The sequence below is a fragment of the Cervus elaphus genome, chromosome 3, assembly GCF_910594005.1.
Source record: "Cervus elaphus chromosome 3, mCerEla1.1, whole genome shotgun sequence".
In the NCBI taxonomy this organism is placed as follows: domain Eukaryota; kingdom Metazoa; phylum Chordata; class Mammalia; order Artiodactyla; family Cervidae; genus Cervus; species Cervus elaphus.
This window is the reverse complement of record NC_057817.1, coordinates 3,204,481-3,222,214: the sequence shown is the minus strand read 5'-3', so window position 1 is coordinate 3,222,214 and position 17,734 is coordinate 3,204,481. Positions and strand designations below refer to the sequence as shown.

General features: G+C 37.3%; 1 protein-coding gene and 1 non-coding gene across 3 annotated transcripts in view; both read right to left on the bottom strand.

Moving 5' to 3' along the window:
* TBC1D15 (TBC1 domain family member 15) overlaps positions 1-17,734 on the bottom strand; it is a 73,970-nt gene that overhangs the window by 8,172 nt on the left and 48,064 nt on the right. For both annotated transcript variants that reach the window (XM_043879540.1, XM_043879551.1), the window contains 2 exons: positions 8,796-8,912; positions 3,262-3,362 (listed from right to left, as the gene is read on the bottom strand). In XM_043879540.1, the coding sequence (XP_043735475.1) occupies positions 3,262-3,362; positions 8,796-8,912 (218 nt within the window). The remainder of the gene's footprint in view (positions 1-3,261; positions 3,363-8,795; positions 8,913-17,734) is intronic.
* Positions 17,369-17,475, bottom strand: LOC122686534. The gene has a single exon (XR_006338813.1). It is a non-coding gene; the product is annotated as a U6 spliceosomal RNA (small nuclear RNA).

Sequence of the window (17,734 nt, the reverse complement as noted above, 5' to 3'; positions counted from 1 at the left end):
AATGTTTTAATCCCTGAAACTGAGTAGATTCGCTACCAAAATTCCAGTCAAGGTTTTGGGGATGCGGAGGGCACCAAAATAAATGAAAGGTTTCTTATGATTATGATCCCTTTAACCCTCGTGTTCTAACCCCTTTATGGAGAACCACTGCCCTAATCTTTGTGAAAAGCCTAAGAGTAACATCCTTTCCCCCTCACATTTCTCTTTTAGTTTTTGAGACAATGTTGTTTGGTCGTTTAGTCACTAAGTCATGTCCGACTCTTTGCGACCCCGTGGACTGTAGCTCATCAGGCTCCTCTGTCCATGGGATTCTCTAGGCAAGAATACTGGAGTGGGTTGCCATTTCCTTCTCTAATAATAGTGCTTTATTAGAAGTATCGATACTATCAGATTAGTTGGTTAAAAAAAAATTAAGGCTACTGATTCTCAATAAACTGGTTTCTCTTTAGTGATCTGAATAGTTTAATTAGCAAATGAAATGCTTTAATAGACGAACACAAGTTTTTGGGATATAGTTTCTTCACATTTCCCACTGGAAAATAAAAGGGAAAGGCAGGACTAACTCTTTGATTAACAGTATAATTTTTGCTGTGACATGGCCAAAAGCTTCCACTGTTTTGGAAGTACCAGCGTGGCATGGCCACTGCTGCCCACTCTGCTATAAAAAGTAGCACTCTCAAAATGACAGAAGCCAACTTCAGAGAAGTAGCTATTCCTGCAGAAAGGAAAAGGAGGTCAACAATGGATATACAAAGGGCTTCAAGTCTAACTATAAATGTGTATATACATTATATATGCATGTACATGTGTGCATATATACATATATGTATATGTACATATATACAGGTATGTGTATGTGTATACACACATATATGTATATGTACATATATACAGGTATGTGTATGTGTATACACACACATATGTATATGGAAGGGGGTAAGAAGGAAGGACAAGTTAAAACTATATGGCAAAATGAATGCTGGCTATAAGGAAGTTCATTAGATCATTTTGCAGTTGTTTCTATAATATGGCGATAAGAGACAGAAGTCTATGCCTAGACCAACACTAGATGTGAGTAAATACCAACAAAAGTAAATCTACAGACACTGGATTCAGCCTCCGTAAAGCAGTAAAAACTTACATGAAATAAAGCTGTAAAACAAAAAGAAGGAATCAAACAGCAGAAGAGATTCAAGGACACCAAAACAATAACAATGCAGTGGAAATAATTGTGCAAACTATTTTGATTGTAACTTACTGCCCTTTCATATTATGAAATGTTTCATGTTATGTTTCACATCATGAAACAAAAAATGTTAGCAGACATTAAGAAATCTTTTTAGAATAAAGACTAGAAATATCCCCAGACCGTTGTCAATGGAAAAGGCATCTACTGTGAAAAAGACAGAACAAAGAACTTGAACCTCCATACACAAAAATGACAGACTGTGAAATGTGTATTAAAGACGTTCAGAAAGTGGTCTTTACATCTGAGGCCTAAATACATGCACACATCTGCATGTACATACATATCTGACACACAAGATAATATACTTGAACATGCCAGTATTAGCTCTTATGAAAACTATTATTGTAATGAGATGGTTAGATAGCATCACTGACTCAATGGGCATGAATTTGAGCAAACTCCAGGAGCCAAAGGAATTTGGAGTGCTACAGTCCATGGGGTCACAGAGTTGAACACGACTTAGCGACTGAACAACAACAGAAAAAGTAAATGCCATATGTTTGTATGAATTCTTAGAAAACCTACTGTAAGCTGAGATCTAAACTAAGCACTGGGGAAATACTCACGTATTTATTTTACAAAAATCTGTTGAACAAACACCTCATGTCAAGCATCAGGAAAATTCTGGCAGCATATCACAGAACGAGTTAAACAAAGACATGACCTCTTTATCAAACTAGCTCTAGTGAAAAGAGGATAAACAACAAAAACAAGGAAAACAAAACAACAGTTTTTATACAATTATTATCAGTTGTACAGACCTTTATAACAAATGCCTCAGGTTTCTAGAGCGCTTAGGAGTATATGGAACTAAGAAGGCAGGTAAAAATCAACCAATCAAAAAGGTAAGGAAGACAAATTATGATATTACCAGATTACTGCAATTAACAATCTTTCTAGATAATCCAAAAAAAATTAATTCATGGTAAAGGACTACATAATTTGAATATGTATTACTTTAATAGTAAAAGAATATTTTAAAACTATCAAATCTTATTAAGGATGGAAAAGAACTAGGCAAAGTAGTGATGAGTTGAAACCATTGAGAAGAGACTTGAGAAAACAGGTAAAACTGAGACAAATTAGAAGGGGAAATAAAAACAGGCAAGCAAGAGAGGAAGAACAGAAGTCATCAAAAAACAGAAGCAATCAAAAAGTTTCACATCTGTATCCCAGACTCTTTATAGCAAGGAATCATTTCATATGATTATATATTTGAAATCTTTATCCCCTTACAAGCAAGCCATTTCAATATCCGACCATGAAGGGCCAGCATCAAGTATATTAATTTTATTTTGAAACAAGTACAGAGACCTATGTAGTCAGGTCTTTGGATTTCATATGCTTTTATCTGCTCTGAGCCCCTTTGCTTTTTCTTCCCCCTTCCACTTTCTAAAGATTACTTGAGAAGACTGTTCTATTTTATTTTCCTGTTAATACTCTCTCTGTACTATTGTCCTAGAACTCTGTCTTTAAGATATATCAATGATAATAGATAAAATGTTCTTTGTAATAACATGTATATAGACAGTTCAACTCTAATAATCACATGCTTATGAAAAAACTAAGAAAGTGTCAATGTTACAAATAGTTCAAAAACATCTGGAGAAAAATCAGTCACTATAATGATAAAATCTAAAATGTTCACAAAAGGTAAGGATATTACTTGGCATGACTAAGCTTTATCTCTGAAACAGATGAAATGAAAATACCTCACAAGAACTGAATCATCTACTTCATCAATATTCTATGACTCATTACCCTTCTGCAGATCATAAGCATTTACCAATATTAAATCCTGATTATTCCTATTCTATAGGCACTTACTATCTACTTTTAATATTAAAAATAGTACCAGCATTTCCAAGCCTCTTGAAACAAACAACAGGGCAATTTGTTTCAAGTTCTACCATGACTGGCTAAATATAAACATCCATCTTATATAGTAAGATTATTATATAACTAAAATATTCAAAATTAATTTGATTAAAGGAAGGAGTCTCTGTTCTTACCATTTGGTCCATGTAGGAGGCAAAGCACCAAAAGGCATCCACTTCATTTTCCATCACATATAACAGAGGTGAAAGTAAGTCACTCATTCCTTGCACGTAGCCTTAAAAAAAAACAAAAAAACTAATCATACCTCTAAAAACCTGAACTTTCTGTATCCATCTATGCGTATCTCCACCAACTCACTTAAAATTACATCTTTCTCGGGTTTCACAAACTTGTGTATACTGATGTTCTTAAACAATGAGAAGGAAATCTAGCAACCAGGTGAGAAATGGGAGGTGCTTGAGAGGTCAAGCAGATATGTAACTGCTGTGTGTCTCAGTGTAGGTATCACTCACTATCAGGAGAGGATCAGGAGAGGATAATACTAAAAACTTATGTGCAAAAGCATTATGATAAAGACGGATGATGGGAAACCCAGAGGGACATCAAACTGAAAAGAACACAGCCAAAGAAGATTTGTGAGAGAATAGTCAAGAAGAAAGGGGGGAAAGCAAGGGAGAAGAATGTTGTAAAAGTCAAAGGGAAAGAAGTTGCAAGGTCAGAGTGGAAGAAGTTGCAAGGTCAGAGTGGACAACACCACCAAACTGCCATGAATAAGCCAAGTGAAATAAGAACTAAAAAAGGGTCCAACTGATTTAGCAACCAGACATCGGTAATCCACACAAAAAACCACAACAAAATCACCTCTTTTAATTTCTCTTTTTTTCCTTTTGCTGTTACTCTAACCCAACCAATGCTAGCAAATGGATTTAATCCAATCAATATTTTGTATGTAAAACTACCATTTCAACCATCTTTCTCTTGACACTCTTATAATTTCTCAATCATGACACTAATTTAAAGCCCTTGATTAAAAGAAAAATTGGAAAGTTAAAGAAGCAGGTCCCTCCCTTAAAAACCAGAAAGTCTTAGTTTTGCTTTTCACCAGACCATGTCAAAAGTCTTATTTTTTATATTTCCATCTTAACAATTTTCTTAACTATTTTACAATTAGATTTCGGACTTAAAATACAGAGACTTGAATGAACCAAGGGACAAGAGCTCTTACAAAGCCTTTTCACATACATATTATCATTCAACTTTGGTAACTTGTGTATTTGTTAAAGTTACACAGAGATGTTTTTCCCCCAATGATAGTCTGAGGAAAACAGGCTTTCATTTGCAGAACCAAAACTTACATTCTTATCATTCACCAAAATCTATGTGAACTGAAGTCATTTAAAACAGAATGCTTATTTTTAAAGGAGAGGGGATATTTCTGACAAAATTATACATAATTTTACATCATTCTTCCTATTTTGGAAGAAAGCTTTAAAAATGACCCCAGGAAGCAGGTAAGCCAAAATCTCTTAAGAAAATTTGGGTTAAAAGTGTAATAAAGACACCCAGTTCACTTCAGGACCTCCTTACAAACAGAAGTCTAGTTCTATCTGCTATTAGCCTCTGCCCTGTCATCTACTGCTACGCCTAACCCCTGCCAACCTCACTATGTCTACACTACACCCCATGGGAGAGTATGGCTCCATGCACATTAGTGCGCACGCACGCACACACACACATACACAAACTTGGGATCCCCTTATTACAGTGCCAAACAATGGCGTTACCAAGACGTTCAGAGAAAAGAGCTAGAAAAAACGCATGTGACATGACACCTAAATGTAAGCATATAAACAAACTTACTGCAGATGCTTTTTAAAACAATAATACACACTCGTGATGGTGAGTCTTGGGTGTCAATCTGAGTGAGCCACAGGGTGCCCAGATGTCTGGTTAAACATAATTTCTGGGAGTATCTGCAAAGGTTTTTCTAGAAGAGATTAGCACTTGAATCGGTGAACTGATTAAAGCAGATGGCTTTCAGAAATGTGACTGGGCATCATCCAATTCACTGAGGGCCTGAACAGAACACAAAGATGAGGAAGGCTGAATCTGCTCTCTGCCTGGCTGCCTGACCTGAGACACCCATCTGCCCTCAGTGCTCCTGGTCTCACACCTTCAGACTCGGGAATGAGACCTCTGCCTCGGCTCTCCTGCCCTCAGAAGGCTTTCAACTATACCACTAGCTTTCCTGGGTCTCCAGCTTATAGATGGCAGGCTGGGAACCTTTCAGTCTCCATAATGACATAAGCCAGTATCTTATAAGCAATCTTTTTTTCTTTCTTTCTTTCCCTGGCTAAAACAACATTTTTCTTAAGTAGGTCAGAAGGAAGACTAGATTGTTATCATCAAAAGTTTCCTACACGGAAACAACACAGTGAAAGCAACAACAAACATAAAGGCTAAACCAATCAAAGCATGAAGGAAATTTATCTGGACTCAACAAAGTGCAGAAGAGCACCACTTTACTGGGTCTGACTACCTACAGTCTACAATGGAACTATTTCAAAGTGTGCTATTCAAAAGATTTACGAAGCACCTTTCTTCTGGGGGGAAATGAGCTTTATTATAAAGTTATAATGAATAAAAATTTCTAAGAAGCTAATTTAATCCTTTAAGTCTTCAGCTTTCATACCAGATCAGTACTGTATTTCGTCTGTAAGTTTTAGTTAAATCAACTAGTCAAATTATTCTCCACACTCTTGTTGCTTTTAATCTATTTTATACATGATGTTCTTTGGGGTATGTCATGAGTTGTGGGGGTGGAATTAATGTACAAATTCCTTTTAATTAAAGAAAGATTAAAGCTGTTTAAATTAGCATTCAGTGATGTTCAGATTCTGCACTAGCGCTGACTGATGTACATCTTAATCAGTACTACTACAATGTCTGAAGAAGTTCCCCTAAATTATTTTCATAACAAAGTTGTTTCAGTTGGGAGGTGTTAAAAATGAACTCCTTATCATCCTAATGCACACATTCTTAAAGAGAAAAGAAAGAGTTCATCTTTACATAGGTCAATTTTCCAGGTTAACTGAAGCTTACTCAGTTATTAGAGAATAAAATTAAAAAAAAAAATCTTAAGCATTTGAAATCATTTTTTTTCTACTGGACACACTCCTGCCTTCTTACATAGAGTATTCTGAGTATAATTTAACCTTCTGTTGTTTATTCAGGATCATGATTATAAACATACATTGTAGAAAAAAAAAATAGGTACCTCCCACAGAAACACCTTAGGTGTACCCTCTGCACTAAGTAAAAGTTACTCTTTCTTGAGTTCTTCTATCTGCTTTTGGTAATGTTTGTCTTCTGTATGCTTTTGATGGTTTTTGCCTTCCTCCTCACTACTAATGAGATTGTATTAAATGCAAACACACCGATACCTGCTCTGTGGGTTAAGAGGCCAAACAACTCACTATGACAAAATCAACTACAAGAGTAAACTTACAGCCCAGGTTACCTTACTGTGAGTAAACAGCAAGATGGTGGGGGAGCTGGTGAAGGAGCCACCTGCTCAATGCATGAGATGCAAGAGATGCAGGTTCAATCCCTGGGTCAGGAAGACCCCTGGATTAGGAAATGGCAACCTTCTCCAGTATTCCTGCCTAGAAAACTCCATGGACAGAGGAATCTGACAGGCTACAATCCACGGAGTTGCGAAGAGTCAGACATCACTGTCTGCTACTTCAAATCCATGTCAAACAGCAAGCAATTTGGTCCAGGGCTTTATGAAAACTACCCTGGCTTCTTTCAAGGCCAGAGTTCTTAATAAAATCCCTGGGTATGTTTCAGATAACTTAAGTATCCAACCAGAAAGAATGTGGGGTTAATATAGACAAATGGAAATGGCAATTTGTCCAAATAGCTTGTCTGTGACTCAATGCATGGAAAAACTGAGCATTCAGGAATGACTTCTGAGAACATACATTCGTACTTCACAATTACCCCTGGAGAGGATGCCTCCTGTTCTCCACAGTAAAGGCCCTATTTCCAATAGTGGTTAACAGAGACTGACACGGCAATGGGTCAGGGCACTGAATGTGTGGAGGTGAGAATGCCACCTGGAAAATGCCCTGGTGGTCCAGCGGCTAAGACTCTGTGCTCCCAAAGCAGGGGGGCCCGGGTTCAATCCAAGGTCAGCTCACTAGATCCCCATACCCTGCAACAGCCAAATAAATTTTAAAAAAATATTTTTTAAATGCCAGCCTGAAATAAAGAGCTGGGCCTCTACCCCCAGCCCAGTATTTACTACTTATGCAGCCCTGAGTCACTCTCTAAATCACTATAACTTTATTCATACAACTGGGATTATTAATCTACTTCTTAAAAGAGGCTGCTAATACAATCAAAATTGAGCAGGACAACACTCAGTAACCTGAGAAGCACTCCAGTCCCTAGTATATTCAGCGATCCAATCTGAGGTTCATTATAGGTGTGACCCGACAGGACTGGGCATATTTCACATTTTAAAGAGAAATCTGAGATATTCACTTACTGTCATAAGAGGCTGATGCTGCAAGATCCTCAAGAGTTTACATCTTTCCCTAACCCACATATAAGAAGCCAAGAAGAATTCTTGGTTCATAGATACAAACAGTGAAGAAAATATACTCGCAATTCAAGGTTCATTTGGGTTTAATATGACAAATATTCAATTATCTTCTCCAAAAGAAAGTCTTAAGTTCTATTAAGGTAATCTGGAAACATCTACCCTCACTATCCTCTACTGGGAGTCACTAACATCAGTAGGTAACTCAGAAACTTGTTCATTCTTTATACTCACTTAAAGGTAGATGCTTAGGGAGTTTATTGGTCCCTTAAAGAAACAGCTCAAGTCCTCTTGTCCCTTAAAATACTGTTTTCCTCAGGTTTTCTAGCCCTTAGCATCACTTTCCCATGCAATCCCCCACTCCAACCTCCACTCCTAGTCTTTCCAACCCATTCCTGGTAGAAAGCAGACTAACCAGGAAAAAAGTGAAGTTTCACATGCCCTAGATAATTATCTGCACCTCTTATCTATGATATCAAGTCAACATTTTTCTTCACAAGGGAGAAAGCCTATCAAAAAAAGGTTTCCAAACTTTCTCAGGTCACAGTACGCCTCAGAAATTTTTTTCCACGGCTTCCCAGGTTCAAAAATATTAATAACATTTCCATTTATTAAACATACCCAAACAACTTAATAAATATTTACATCCTATGAACTTTAGGACCTGCTGGGCACCACACTACTTCTCAAACTTTGGAATCCAATTGGATACCACCATCCTCATCTATTTTCTCACAGTTCTTGCTTATCACAGCAAAGTCAAAAACTCTCCTTTGTAAACATAACTTCATCAGAAGGAAGGAATGTGGTGATTTAATGCTGAAACCCTGAACTACTCCAGCTAGTAGTTAGGGCAGTATCGTACAGATGTCCCTCTATTTCCCTCAAATATTTAAAATATCCGATATCAGCCCCATGAGTTTGCTGCAGCAACCCAGTGCTCTCTGGTGCACAATTTGGGAACCACAGCCTTTTAAGCTTCCAGTCCCCAGGAGAACAACCCCTATAAAAACTACATCACAGAGCTTTTTACATACGTCTAGTTAAATTCTAAATTAAACATACATCTTTAAATTAGGGTATTAGAGGAGAACTTACCTAAATCAAAATCATACATACAGTAGGTCATCAAAATGTCATGAAGCAAAATCAACCCTGGATTATCTTGACCTTCATAAAACTTGTTTGTTCGATCTGTTCTGTTAACATCTTTTTCTGAGAAAGAAAATCACATATTTGAAAACTTTCAGTATGACAGATTTTTATAAAGCTCATATCTTACAAGTAGAGTTATTTTTCTTGTTATTAATTTTACTCTTACTAAGCTTTTACTTAATGAAAAAGTTCATCAAATTCCATTTCAGATAAGCAATAAAGCTAACATTTTGAAATTTTTTTCCAGTCAGTCCACCTCCTCTTGGGTATATTTTAAAATATTTTTCAATTTGTATCTAAACAGAAACCTTTCAATTGAATAGTAGGAAATATTTTTGATTAATTAAAACCAACACCCAAGTATTAATAGTTCACATTAGTTAGCAACAAAAATGCCAGTCATGAACACATGTGATAGGCAGTAGTATTTGAAAACAGTAATGAAAAAAGTTAATATGCAGTCAAGTGTAATCAAAGAGATTTGTTTTCATAATTGCTTCATTCATTATAGGAAGTATTATGTTCTATAATCACCTTTAGGACAAACTACTTCTGTATTCTCAATATACATTATTCAGTTTATAAAAGCAATCTATTTTAATTCTGAAAAAATGAAAATCCATTTTTCTGAAAATGATTTTAAGACACTAAAAAAAGATCCGGAAACATCACCAGAAGTGTATCTCAACTGGTACCTGCTGCTGCTACTGCTAAGTCTCTTCAGTCGTGTCCAACTCTGTGCGACCCCATAGACGGCAGCCCACCAGGCTCCCCCGTCCCTGGGATTCTCCAGGCAAGAACACTGGAGTGGGCTGCCATTTCCTCCTCCAGTGCATGAAAGTGAAAAGTGAGAGTGAAGTCACTCAGTCATGTCCGACTCTTCGCAACCCCATGGACTGCAGCCCACCAAGCTCCTCCGTCCATGGGATTTTCCAGGCAAGAGTACTGGAGTGGGGTGCCATTGCCTCTCTGACAACTGGTACCTATTAGATGCATATTGCTGTGAAAGACCTTACAATTAAAAAGGCATTCCTCAAACTTGAATCCCTCAGTAAATTAAGAAAAAATAATGTAAAGAAATTTAAAGTGATTAACCTACTCTATAATCAGTTTTGTTTAAAACTAATAACTGTTCTCTTCCCCATCCCTGCCCCGTAAATGGAATAATCTGAAAACATTCTCAATTAACTGTTGTGAAAAGATGAGGAGGTATTTTACAACAAAGCAGAATCTAACACAGCATGAGTTTAGATTCTGTAAGAGTGTTTAAAAAATCATAAGGACAACAGTCTAGCTTTCTGCTAAAACATACTACACTTGATGCAATAAATATAAGCACCTATCTATAGAACACTGTGAAGACATTTTCAAACAAGGAAAAGCAACACCAATCATGCTATAACAGTCAAATTTCATTTAAAAACATCTTTCATTCTCATAACATGGTTGATAAAGATAAGTTATTTTTATTAACTCAAGCACAATTTACATAGTCATAATGCCAACATAGAATTTCTTCCCTTACAGGTGTTTTAAACACAGTAAAAAATTATTTATGCCATCAAGAACTGTTATTTCTCTCCTCTTGTGTATTTAGTAGACATGCCAGGCAGAAAACAAAAAGGTATCAAAAATGATACAAGGGAAGTGTTTCTAGAAAGAAAATGAGCACTGAATTTTTTTTTTAAAGTCCTCATTAAATCCAACTCTAACCTGATGCAGCGAAGACTGAAGAAAGCACAGCTACGCAGACCGATCCGTCTTACATCCACCATTTCTACCCTCAAGTGGATCCTGCCTGGCATCACGCTCTACTTCCCTCATGCGTCCCCTTTCTTCCAGTATTATTTTACATCTTCTCCTCTCCCAAGCCTCCAGTACGCTATCTTCCCCCCACACCTCAGCTCTGAGGATCTTGCTTCCTATCTGTGAGAAAATGAAAGTTATCCAAAGAGAACTCCATAGATTCCTACTACTTTAACCACACAACAGCCTCTGGACCCCTAGTCTCCCTTCTCTATCATATTGCTACAAAGCTTCCATGATTGTCGCTACAACCAAATCCCTCCTCTTGTGCACAAAAGCCATGCCCTATTGGCTACTCAAAGATAGGGTCCCAGTTAATTCTTGCCTCGTTTTATGGTTTCATCCAGCATTCAACCATACAATTGCTTCTATCATCATAAAAATCTTTCTTAATCTCACTCTTCCCTCTAATTGTGGCCCCATTTTCTCTGGTTACAGCAAAACTACCTGAAAGAACTGTATATACTGTCTCCATGTCCTCTCTTCCCATTCCCTCTCAAACTCACTCCAATCAGGTTGGCACATCCACCACTCCACCTAAACTCCTTTTCCATCAAAATTTTTAGTGATCTCTTTATCACTCTGCTCAACAGTCAATCCAAGTTTTCATCTTCCTTAACATCCCAGTCACTACTTTCTGAAACGCTTTCAGATGTTCAGTTCAGTTCAGTCACCCAGTCGTGTCCGACTCTTTGCGACCCCATGAACCGCAGCACGCCAGACCTCCCTGTCCATCACCAACTCCCAGAGACCACCCAAAATCATGTCCATTGAGTGGGTGATGCCATCCAACTATCTCATCCTCTGCCATCCCCTTCTCCTCCCGCCCTCAATCTTTCCCAGCATCAGGGTCTTTTCAAATGAGTCAGCTCTTCGCATGAGGTGGCCAAAGTACTGGAGTTTCAGCTTCAACATCAGTCGTTCCAATGAACACCCAGGACTGATCTCCTTTGGGACTGACTAGTTGAATCTCCGTGCAGTTCAAGGGACTCTCAAGAGTCTTCTCCAACACCACAGTTAAACCATCAATTCTTCGGTGCTCAGCTTTCTTTATAGTCCAACTCTCAAATCTATACACGACTACTGGAAAAACCATAGCCTTGACTAGATGGACCCTTGTTGACAAAGTAATATCTTTGCTTTTTAATATGCTGTCTAGGTTGGTCATAACTTTCCTTCCAAGAAATAAGCATGTTTTAATTTCATGGCTACTATCACCATCTGCAGTGATGGTGATACTTTTTTGGAGCCCAAAAAAGTAAAGTCAGCCACTGTTTCCCCATCTATTTGCCATGAAGTGATGGGACCAGATGCCATGATTTTAGTTTTCTGAATGTTGAGCTTTAAGCCAACTCTTTCACTCTCCTCTTTCATCTTCATCAAGATCAAGAGGCTCTTTAGTTCTTCTTCACTTTCTGCCATAACTCTATACATGGACATCACCAGATGGCCAACCAAAATCAGACTGATTATATTCTTTGCAGCCAAAGATGGAGAAGCTCTATACAGTCAGCAAAAACAAGACTGGGAGCTGACTGTGGCTCAGATCATGAACTCCTTATTGCCAAATTCAGACTGAAATTGAAGAAAGTGGAGAAAACCACTAGACCATTCAGGTATGACCTAAATCAAATCCCTTATGATTATACACTGGAAATGAGAAATAGATTTAAGGGACTCAATCTGATAGACAAGAGTGCCTGTTGAACTATGGATGGAGGTTCGTGACACTGTACAGGAGACAGGGATCAAGACCATCCCCAAGGAAAAGAAATGCAAAAACCAAAATGGCTGTCTGAGGAGGCCTTACAAATAGCTGTGAAAAGAAGAGAAGCAAAAAGCAAAGGAGAAAAGGAAAGATATGCCCATTTGAACGCAGAGTTGTAAAGAATAGCCAGGAGAGATAAGAAAGCCTTCCTCAGCAATCAATGCAAAGAAATAGAGGAAAACAATAGAATAGGAAAGACTAGAGATCTCTTCAAGAAAATCAGAGATACCAAGGGAACATTTCATGCAAACATGGGCTCAATAAAGAACAGAAATAGTATGGACCTAACAGAAGCAGAAGATATTAAAAAGAGGTGGCAAGAATACACAGAATGACTGTACAAAAAAAAATCTTCACGACCCAGATAATCACAATGGTGTGATCACTCCCCTAGAGCCAGACATCCTGGAATGTGAAGTCAAGTGGGCCTTAGGAAGCATCACTACGAACAAAGGTAGTGGAAGTGATGGAATTCCAGTTGAGCTATTTCAAATCCTAAAAGATGATGCTGTGAAAGAGCTGCACTCCATATGTCAGCAAATTTGGAAAACTCAGCAGTGGCCACAGGACTGGACTTTCATTCCAATCCCAAAGAAAGGCAATGCCAAAGAATGCTCAAACTACTGCATAATTGCACTCATCTCACATGCTAGTAATAGGCACTAAGTAAATATTTATTAAATGAATGAATATATGATTGTTTAAAATAATCAATATGATTTCTAAAAAGACCCCTGGTGATTCTAACATGCAGTCAAAGTTAGGAAACAATGCTCTAAAGACTCGGATTCCTGCCTCTCTTTTTTTCCCTAGGTGATATCATCTATTACCATGGATATTTATATTAATAATAACAAAATTTATATAACCTACCCAGACTACTCCAGATTACTGCCAATTGACATTCCATTTCTATGTCCCACCTTAAGATATATATGTAACATCTAATGCAATTTCACTATACCCCATGCCAACAACAACTCCATGCCAACAACACCACTATACTTTGCCAACAAAGGTCTGTCTAGTGAAAGCTATGGTTTTTCCAGTAGTCATGTATGGGTGGGAGGGTTGGACTATAAAGAAAGCTGCATGCCGAAGAACTGTGATATTGGAGAAGACTCTTGAGAGTCCCTTGGACTGCACGGATATCCAACCAGTCCATCCTAAAGGAAATCAGTCCTGAATATTCATTGGAAGGACTGATGCTGAAGCTGAAACTCCAATACTTTGGCCACCTCATGTGAAAACTGACTCATTTGAAAAGACCCTGATGCTGGGAAAGAATGAAGGTGGGAGGAGAAGGGGACGACAGAGGATGAGATGGTTGGATGGCATCACCAACTCCCTGAGTCTGAATAAACTCTGGGAGTTGGTGATGGACAGGGAAGCCAGGCATGCTGCAGTCCATGGGATCACAAAGAGTCAGACACGACTGTGCAACTGAACTGATACTCCATGCATCTCAGTGAGTAGCACCACCAAATGATCAATTTCTCAAGCCAAGAAACGTAGTCCCATCCCTGATTTCTCACAAAGTCTTAGCAATTCTATAATAAAATATAGCCTGTATCAATCTACCACTCTACATCTCCACCACCACCATCTCCTGTTTTGGAGTCATTACTACGAAGTGGTCTCCCTGTTCCTACTCTTGATTCAATCCAATTTACATACAGCAGAAAAAATGACTTTAAAATATAAATAGGTTTTACTTCAAATACTTGAACAACTTGAACTCTCCATATTTAAAATAAAAGTCACCTTCTTGGCATGATCCAGAAGGCCTACAGATTATCTGCATATTTTTTTTTTCTAAATAGAATTCAGGGCTTCCCTGGTGGTCCAGTGGTTATGAATCCACTTTCCAATTCAGGAACACAGGTTCGCAGGAACACGGGTTCCATCTCTGGTCCAGGAGGATCCCACATGCTGCATGCAGAGCAGCTGAGCCCTGTGCCACATCTACCGAGTTCACGCTCTAAAGCCCAAGAGCCGCAACTACTGAAGTCCGTCTACCTAGAGTCTGTACTCGGTGACCAGACAAGCCACCACAGTGAGAAGCCCGCACACCACAACAAAGAGCCCCCACTCTCCACAACTAGAGAAAGCCCACGCACAGCACCGAAGACCCAGTGTGGCAAAAATAAATAAATTAAAAAAACAATAATTACAGAAAATTTATACCAAACAACAACAAAGAGCTTCTGGTAATTCTTCCTAAAGCCCTAAGAAATATTTTGGGGAGAAAGTATGACAGGAAAAAAATGCTTTTAAACGAATGCATTACATACTTGTATTAGTAAAAAGCACAGTATAGTTGAAAGGCCACTTAAGAATTAGATCTGATTATGAAATCATCCAGATATGGAACGATCCAGATAGAAGACTTAAGATAATTTACTAACCTTTTCTGAGCTTCAATTTTATTTCATTATCTGCTAAAAATGAGAAAATTAGACTAAACTTTGTCTCAATTCAAACTACATAACAGGCATTTAAAGCACCTAAATTTTTCTTTCAATTTCATGAAAACAGTGAAAACGGGACATAGGAAAGAGTGAGGAAGGGAACAAAGGATGGCATGTGGAAGGAAAGGGCTTAAAACACTGGGTTTGTTTTTCTCTAAGATCCCTTTCACTCCCAATATTTCTAAGCAGGAAGGAACAGTACATTATCATTTTCCCTACTGAAACAGAAAATAGCGGGAGGTTTCAGGTGAAAACTTCAGATACCCCATTCCTCAAGGTCTTGAAACTTTTGCCTTAACCAGAGGAAGGATGTGGTTTACTCTGGTCTAATTTATTTTTCAGGAAAATAAAGATTTTTTTCAATCAAAGATCTCAGCATTTGTCTTTACGTCTACAAAAGCTGCCAAATCAGTCTGTCATGCTAGGATTCTTAACTATGATTTAGAGAAATTTTTCTTTCATGGGATGATAGTGATGATCATGGTGGTCAAAAACATCCCTCAAATCTTTATTTATAAAGCTACAGATACACAAAACCAAATGTAAGGATTTTACAAGTAAGTTTCACTACTATCAAAAATTATCCTAAAATTATATAGAGGGCATGCAACAAACAGTAAGCATCAAAACTGGGTACTGCTCTTATTAACTATATGACTTTGGACAAGTCAATTTATGCTCTCAGTGCTTCCGTTTTCTTATCTGTAAAATGGAAGTTATGAACTGAACTTGTCAGGTAAACATGTACAGCAGTAACTATGGACACCTTCAGCAACTTATACCAACCTAGCCTTTATCATAAGAGACAGACAAGTCAGTAACTGTTTGGTGAAAGTTAATGCTTTTAATGTAAAATTCTATCAAGTATCTCTTCTTCAGAGAATAAATATTCCCAGATGAAGTTATTCAGTTCTTAAATACTGATAAAGATTTACTATCTGGAGTCATTTATTTGCTTAAAAAATAAAATATATGTATATTTAAAGAAGGTCTTGAAGGATACAAACCAAAGCCTCTTAACCATTGCTATTTTCTTTGAATGACAGAAACAAGATTTTTATTTCATTCTCTTAGGCTCATCTATAGTTTCTGATTTTTCTATAATAAACAACGTATTTCTGTAATGAGGAATACCACCATTTTTTTAATGAAATTAACAAGCAAATGAAGTTAAACATTTCTTTAATTCATGCATTGGAACTCGAAATATATTAGTACTTATACTGGCTGCACTCATATTCCTATTGGAAGAGAGACAACCAAGAATATTAAACACACATTTTAATTTATTTTCCATTCTGATTTCTCTCTCTTTTTAAACTATAGTTGACTTACAGTATTATATCAGTTTCAGGTATGTAACATAGTGATAATATTTTTATATATTATACCCCATTTAAAGTTACTACAGGGTAACAGCTACATTCCTCTGTACTGTACAATATGTCCTTTTGCTTATCTGTCTTATACACAGTAGTTTGTATCTCCTAACACCCTACCCCTATCTTGGCCCATCCCTCTTCCCTCTTCCCACTGATAAACACTAGTTTGTTTTCTACATCTATTATTCAGTTTCTGTTTTCTCATATACATTTGGTTCATTGCATTTTTTTATATTTCATATATAACTGGTAACAGATTATTCATCTTTCATCTTTCTCTTATTTCACCACATATAATACTCTCTAGGCCCACCCACACTGTTGCACATGGGAGAATTTCATTCTTTTTTTATGGTTGAGTAATATTCCATTGTGTGTGTGTGTGTGTACACACATGCCACAACTTCTTAACCAATTCATTTGTTGTTGATGGAGACGGGTTCCTTCCATACCTTGGCAATTGTAAATAATGCTGCTATGAACACTGGGATGCACACTGTTTTCACTTTCTTCAGCTTTATACCTAGGAGTGGAATTGCTGGATCTTACGGTAGTTCTATCTTGAGTTTTTTGAAGGCCTTCCATATTGTTTTTTATAGTGACTGCACCAACTTACATTTCCCATCAACAGTTTACAAGGATTCCTTTTGAATCACATCACCAACATTAGTTATTGGTCATGTTTTTAAATGATAGCCTTCTGTCAGGTATGAGGTAGTATCTGTGGTTTTGATTTGCATTTCTCTACTGGTTAGCACTACTGAGCATCTTCTCATGTGCCTGCAGGCCATCTGGATGTCTTCATTGGAAAGTATCTATTCAGGTCTTCTGTCCATGTTTTAATTGATTTTTGGAGCCATTTATATATTTTTGGGTATTAACCACTTAAAGGTCCTATTATTTACAAATATTTTCTCCCATTCAGCAAGCAGGCTGTCTTTCATTTTGTCAATGGGTTCTTTTTCCATGCAATAGCTTTTAAGTTTTATTTATTATTTTTTTTTGAGTAAACTAGTCTATTTTATTATTTGATTTCAGCTTTTGGAGCATTTACAGTAAGTCCACAACTACCTGAAAAGATTAAAATTTTAAAATATGGAATGCTTCACGAATTTGCATGTCATCCTTGCACAGGGGCCATGCTAATCTTCTCTGTATCGTTCCAATTTTAGTATATGTGCTGCCGAAGCGAGCACAGCTTTTAAGTTTTAATTAGTCCCATTTGGTTTCCTTTGCCTTAGGAGACAAATAAAAAAAAATAATGCTATGATTTACATCAAAGAGTACTCTGCCTATGTTCTCTTCTAAGAACTTTATGGTTTCACATCTCACATTTAGGTATTTAATCCATTTTTACTTTATACTTTTATATACGGTGTGAGGAAATGTTCTAATCCGTTTTATATACAGCTCTTCAGTTTTTCCAGCACCATTTACTGAAGAGACTATCTTTTC